This window comes from Triturus cristatus, chromosome 7 (assembly GCF_964204655.1).
Source record: "Triturus cristatus chromosome 7, aTriCri1.1, whole genome shotgun sequence".
Classification (NCBI taxonomy): domain Eukaryota; kingdom Metazoa; phylum Chordata; class Amphibia; order Caudata; family Salamandridae; genus Triturus; species Triturus cristatus.
The window spans coordinates 510671430-510678547 of NC_140590.1; the positions used below are offsets into that span (position 1 = coordinate 510671430).

The following is a 7118-nucleotide window of genomic DNA, read 5'->3' on the forward strand; positions in this document are numbered from 1 at the left end:
TGCTGACTGGAGGCCAGCACGACGTCGTGGAGCAGATAACGCTTCATGGCGCTGCAATAAAACCGGACAACTATTCTTAAAATGACCTTCCTCTCTACAATAGGCACATTGATTAGGACCTAACAAAGGTCGCGGATTATATGGCTCAGGTTTTTGATACAACCTCTGAAACTGCGGAGGCTGCTGAATTTGAGGCTGAGCATAACGTGGCAGATAAGCTTGTTGCAAGAGAACCTTCGTCTTTAATTCTTTCGTCTTTTTCTCTTGCTTTTCTTTTTCTTCCTTATCTCTATTCTCATAATATTGTGCAGTAGCCAATATTTGAGCAGAAGAAGAAACAGCCCATGAACTTTCTGAATCTTTTAATTTGTGTGACAGCTCGGGAAGCAAATTGAATACAAATTTGTCCACAAATAATCGCTGTCCACCCTCTGTAGCCATATCTTGACCACTGTGGTCGATAAATGTCTCCTCGAAACGAGTAAAGAAGTCAGAGACACTTTCATCTTTCTTTTGTTTACATGCTGCTAGTTTATCCCAGTTAACTCTCAGTGCTGACATCATAGTTTTCATTAACGTAATGATTCTACCAGGAAGTTCCAAAATCAGAGCGTCAGGCTTTGCGCCACCCACTTGGTCTCTATCTGTATTAGTTATAACATCCCAAGTAGCACCTAGTTCCTGCGCATGATCCTCTCTACGAATCTTAGCCCATATTGTCTGTGGGACTACATTTCCCATTAGCATGTCGATATCTGCTAGATTCATAATGCAGGCGTCAACTGTCTGCGATAATTCTTTATAATAACCTGCAGGGTTCTTACGAGGATCTGGTAGAGTCTGCTTAAGGGCCAAAACTTCAGATCTCTTCCAAGGGACATGTACCCATATACGTTGGAAATGAGCAGGGATAGGAGGATTAGCACCTGCTGCTGGAACTTCTTCCTTCCATACTGGAGGAACCTCTCTCATAGGATAATTTTTCGACGTCAGTCTAACCGACGGATCGGAATCAAGGAAAATCTGAGAAAACAATAAGGATCTATAAGAGATAAGCGTCCTTACAGCTTCCTCAACCTTAGAACCCACAATAAGTCCTTTTTCAAAATCAGTCTGAACATTTAACAGATCTTGTGGGATCGGACTCAAACTCACATCTTCCCATTCTTTAATGAGAGTGTCGCATAGTACATTGAAAACATATCTTTGCGTAGGCGCATTCCATTGCAAAAAGGTAGGCATAATATCAAGCACACTGTATTGTGGACCCTTCTTGATCCATTTTCGTGCCAGAGAGTCTAATTTCTCTCGTTCCTCAAAATCTGGGAACTGACTACGAGATTGTCTTCGAACAAAAGCCGGAGACACATTTAAAGCTCCAAAGAAAGGAGATAGAATACTAGTGACAGAGTCTGTGAGACGCTTACGCACAGACGGAGAATTAGACATAAGAATTGGAGACAGAGTGTTAGGGGAACTGTCAGGAGAAGAATGGATAACTGCAGGAGGAGCAGAAGGCAAAGGAGATCTAAGATCAGGAGATGAGGGCAAAGAAGTTGAGACTAACGGTAAAACCGGCAAGGTCGGTAATACTGGAGGAGGCAAATGCGGAAGAGCCGGAACAGGCGGAAGTACCACTGGTGGTTGAACAGGCTGTAACGGCTGAGGTATATTGGCATTTTGCGCATAGGGCGGAGGCAACCTTAATAAATGGGACATTGGGGGATCTTCTTCTATATCTTTCTTATTATCAGAAGAAGAAACAGGCAACATCGGATAGCATTTGTCTATCGCCATACGATGTTGTCTTTCTGAAATTTCAGTCGCATTATCAATTTCATCATTTTTGAACTGTTGGGCAGCCTGTATAATTGTCATACCCAGTGCTTTCCTATCTCGTTTTGCTTGTTTAATTTCTTTCTGTATGGCTTCCTTACGCCAAAGGCGGAAAGAGTCAAACATTGCCGGCCAGGCTTTTCTTTTGAATAAAACTGCTTCCAAATTATCTAGCACATTAGGATCAAAACTACCATTTTCTGGCCATTTGAGAACACCATCTTTCTTCGTGTATCGGGTCCATGTCTCGTTAAAGACAATGGGGCCGATACCATGTTTTGAATAAAGCTCATATGTGGGAGTTCCAACCGAAGGAATCGGACAAGAGTCCTCAAGTCGGGAATCCCTATTACAACCAAGACAACAAATTCTTCCAAACCTAGTCAGACCAGGCATCTCGAGATGTCTCCGGACTGTTCACAAACTTCAAGGGAGTAAAACTCAGTTTACGTAGCACAAATGCACTTACCCTCGGCTTTATCTTTTGCAAAAGATAAATCTAAGAACCCAAGGAAATTAATCAAAGAACAAAACTTTTGGGCGCGACCCACAAAAATACTTAACTAAGGACGTCTTCTTCCACCAACAGAGGCCCGTCTATCGTCTCGCCTTACCATACATCATCAAAGGAAGGGCAAAAGCAGGGCGGCAGTCAGGGCAGCAGTCGTCAGTAGCCATCAGGAAGGAGTTATCGCGCTGCAAAAGACCTTCGGACCACTTTCGACATACAGGGGTCGCTGAGTGTGGCTCGTGAACCCTCCAGAATTTTCTTGCGGGGTTCCTCACAAACTTCGAGCAGAACCGGTACCACTGAAGTCGCCCAACGTTGGGCGCCAGTTGAAGAACCAGAACCTTTTGGACCTTGTGGCGCAGGGTACGCCCAAATTCTCCGGAGTTCTCCTGCTTCGCTACACAGAGACACGGGACACTCTGTCGGCGTTAGAAGATCAGATTTATTTAGCTGCAGCTAGTACAGTTATCCTAGAAGTACACAAAGTAGGTTCTCAGGAGACTGCCACTTCACTCTGTGGCGCATCAGGTTTTATACCATACAATGTTACAATTATTAATAAAACACAATCCCAGAGCATACACGAAAGAGCCAATAAGGAAAGTTGGAAAACAAGGTGGAACCAATAAGAAATGTTTGAAAACAGAAGTGTCAGATGACTCGAAGAGACCTCTCCTCCAACTGTGTTTGTCACCCTTCCCTCAAGCTAATACATTAACAGATTTATAACTAACTTGCAGGTGTCGAGATACGTTTGTGTGTGTTGGAGGACAGTTGTGAAACGAGAGAATGCTAGCAGGAGACAGTGAAGGCCAGTCGATAAGATAAGGTCAGGAAAGAATAATGTGAGCCAACAGATAGTTGAGACGCGGATTAGGAAAGCCAGACTGGGATTAGTGTACTCGGCTAGTTCTAACACCAGCTTTGCAAATAGAGACCAAGGACGTATTTCAACACCAGGCTACAGAAAAAGCAGAATAGACTTTGTTCGCCGTGCTGCCTGAGTGATGGCCACACAAAATGGCGGCGGGCCACAAAATGGCGGCGGGCCACAAAATGGCGGGTCGATTCGATCGTGATCGAAAATCGAAGTTCCTCAATTATGCCCAGAAAATGTATCTAGTACCACAGCATCAGCTTGAACAGCTGACACGCACTACCAGTGATACATGGGACATACGGAGATCTGAAACGCTCCGTTTGGATGCTGAAATTAAAGATATTTTGATCCGCACGGATTTAAAGCCTGAAGCTAAAGCGGGGCTTTACTCCCATGCTCTTCAACATTTCTTGCAATATTACAAACAAATGCAGGGTGAGAAAAACAAACTGACTTTATATACTGCCGCTGGGGAGCAACCTCCGATAACTGCTGCAACACCACAAGGACCCACAATGCAAGCTCAGCAACCCACACCCCCTGACGCTTTTGTTGAGAGCTTGTTACATAATATAAGTCAGCGGTATAAAGGGGCAGCGCAGATGCTGCTAAGTAAAATGGCCGATTCTCAAGACCTGACAGCGTGGAATGACCGCGGCGAGTTCATCTACAAAGGACAGCCAATTGCCAATTGCCGGGTCGCATATGTACGATCTGATCAAAAGTTTCACGCATCCTAAGACACTCTCACGACAGACGGCCCCTAGAGATTGGGAGCAGTTTCTAAGCGCTGCTGCTGAACTCAACATTCCATCATCGCTTGTAGGTAGCACCGGACAATGCCAGCAGCTTGAACTTTTGAAACACCCCAGGAACGAGGGTGGCGCATCCCCACCGCTATCATCTGCCTTTCACACCCCTTCAAAATCACCTACTTCACCATTCTTTCCACAGCTAGCCACCTCAAGTAACCCTAGAGATGTGCCTCTGGAAGCTACAAAGTCTCTATTTAAAATGAAGGGTTGGCTCCCATATTAAAAAAAAAAAAAAAAAATTGCCTGTGTAATGTTACTGCATAATTGTATATTTTGTTGTACAGAACTGTGTTAACCTTACAATCTCCACTATGTGGTTCTTTATTATATCGGTGGTAGCTTCTACGTGTGTGATTCTCTAAATATTTCAAAATACATGTAATAATAAACATTTATAACTTTTCAACACTCTACTGGCTTTTTTTTTCTTATCGCAGAATGAAAAACATGGAGTCGGCGCTGTTGCTTAAATATAGGCTTTTGTTTTTTATTTTGAACATGAGCATTACAAAGCTTTACACTTTTGACAAAAAATCATACTCTGTTGTAACTACGGTGGAAATAGGCTTCAAGCCTTCTTTCATAAAGCGAGTGACAAGCCTATCATTGTTTACACGATCATTTGAATATAATTTTTAAAAATTTCTAAAATTCAGACCCTGCGACATTTTACAGATAAATTATATACAGTGCTCCCCACATGTCATAGATAGAGAATCTTGTATCTGCAGTTTGCTATATTCAACTCTAGAAGCCACTTTTTTTTAAATACTTGAATATGGCTTTTGTATAGATGCTGTGCTCCGGAAACTCTGTGAGGCTGTCAAACACAGTAACCCTGTCAATGTCCAAAAATATAGCAGCCCAGTGTGTTCCTGGCTCGTGATGAGGATCGGTGTTAAAGACCAAAGACCGCGGTCTTTCATAACTTATTTCAGTCGGCAGGTCGTCACTTGTATAAACACCTAGAAAGTATTTTTTTGCGTCTTTGTGGCGGCTTAAGAAGTCTTGTATGTGAATAGTGTTCATTTTATATATTTTTTAACTTATTTATTTATTTTTTAAAGATAATCAAACAAAGTCGGGCGTGATTAACTTGTATTACACTATCAAATACAGCAAATACCACCATGTTCACATTCGTCGTTAGGGCTGCGCTAAAGCGGATTTCAGCTTTTAGATTTTCATTTTTAACCAGGCTGTAATGGTCCCCATCTCCCATGTCGGGGGTCAGATCAAAGGCAAACAGCGTGTAGCCGGCAGCATATCCTTCGCGTGATACGACGACCCCCGAATCACGTAGGTGTTTTCCGGTTATCGACACTAAGCCGAGATATTCTCTAATAAAATTTCCAGATCCAAAATTGGGTGTGTATGGCTTTGCAGGTATGACAGCTCCCTCGTGAACTAGGGCAGCGTAGTTGATACCGTAGTGCTTGAAACTAAAAGGGTTGGAGGTGTGTACCCCACTAAAAGCGGTATTGTCAATGTCAACAAACCCTATAATAACAAGTTTTGGTAGCTGGCCCATGAACAGATTATGCTGCTGTGTTAATCGGGTGCCTACCGGAATGCTGTAGACTTTCATAGAGACTCTTTCAATGGCATATTTAGCATTTGATAGTTGTAGAGCTTCAGCATGAGCCAATCTGACCGATGGTGACACATTCACTCTCTTTACATACAGGGTAGCAGACTGTATGAGCAGTGTATACTGCTCGGCATCCCCTGTAATGAGGCAAAAGGCATCTTTGTTACGGTTGAGTTTGATCTTGAGGTCGATGCCATCAACGATTAGTTTATCCTGGAGGAAGAGGTCTGAATGTATTCGCCCCAGGAGGTCAAACTCTCTACTCCCGGCAGCAAAGCCTGCTCTTTTTACAAAACCTGTATTAGGCCCGTCTAGAGCAGTGTTTTCAAACTGCGCATAAGTGTCTTTGTAGAAAAGCCCCACTGAAAGCTGTGTGTCCAAAACATTGCTGCTGTAGTTCAGGATACTCTCCATGTAATCCCTGTAGGCGTACATGTTGTCATTCAGCATGATGAGTCTGTCGCCCAGGGTAATGTCCATCTGATTAAACAGGGTTGCGATGGGATAAGCAATGGTCGCGACTTTAGCGGTTGCAGCAATAGTGGATCCATCCGCTTTTACAATTTTACACACCAAATGTAGCAAAGTATTATTGAGATTTAAATACATATCCGTGGACCCCGGTATGTAAACCTCTATCAGGGCCAGTGGTGTCAGGGCGGCTAATGGCGATACCTACATGAAAAAACAGTTTTCAATACTAGTCTGGGTTGGATTTAGAGAAAACAAATCTAACTCTGACTTAGCGCATTCAACAGAGGCGCAGTGTACAAAAGCCATGTTTTAGGGTGACAAGTCTTTTAGAAAATGTTAACGGCGGATGCTGTTCTCTTCTTCGTAGCTCTCTTCCGTCTTGGAGATCTTCTTTTGTGAGCTCTTTTTGAAGAACGCTTCCTTTTTTATAGGGAACCGGGGGGCCCCGGCGCTGCGAAGACCTCCGCTTCCTTTTAATATTAAGATGCGGCTTGTACAACAGTCCTGGCACTTCTTGAGACTGTCTGTTCATACGCTCAACGACTGCCGACTTCCCCGAACCCACCACATCTTGGGCAATATTCTGGGCAGCTGTCTTTACATTAGGCCTGGGCAAAATTTCCGTTCCGTTCGCGGAATTTGCGATAATTTGGCGTTTCCGCGGAGAGCGCGGAAATGTCAAAATTTCCGCATTCCGCAGCTTTGCGATAATTTGGTTCTTGCTCGCGCTGTAAAATAATACATTCTCGCGCGCGCGCGATCGCCTTACCTGAATCCCCGCGTTAGCCGACAAGTTTTCTCGATCCGGTCGCGCTCTCCATGAGATGTTGTATTGTTTTAGCCATTTGCGCTGTCCCGCAGTGACGTCATGCGTCGCGCGATCACGTCTTTTTTCTCGTGATCATGCACCGCGAGACAACTGAAAACAAGATGGCCGCGCCCGCAAGCAACCACATGGGTAAGTTGGCGACCCGCAACCATGCAGAAAATCTCGCGAACATGCCGGAAAAA

General features: G+C 44.0%; 1 protein-coding gene across 1 annotated transcript; it reads right to left on the reverse strand.

Moving 5' to 3' along the window:
* Positions 1–5096: 5096 nt before the first annotated feature.
* LOC146809993 (uncharacterized protein F54H12.2-like) lies at positions 5097–6242 on the reverse strand. Its single transcript, XM_085614931.1, has one exon. The coding sequence runs from the start codon at positions 6240–6242 to the stop codon at positions 5097–5099; it is 1146 nt and encodes a 381-aa protein (XP_085471057.1).
* Between the last annotated feature and the right edge of the window lie 876 nt (positions 6243–7118).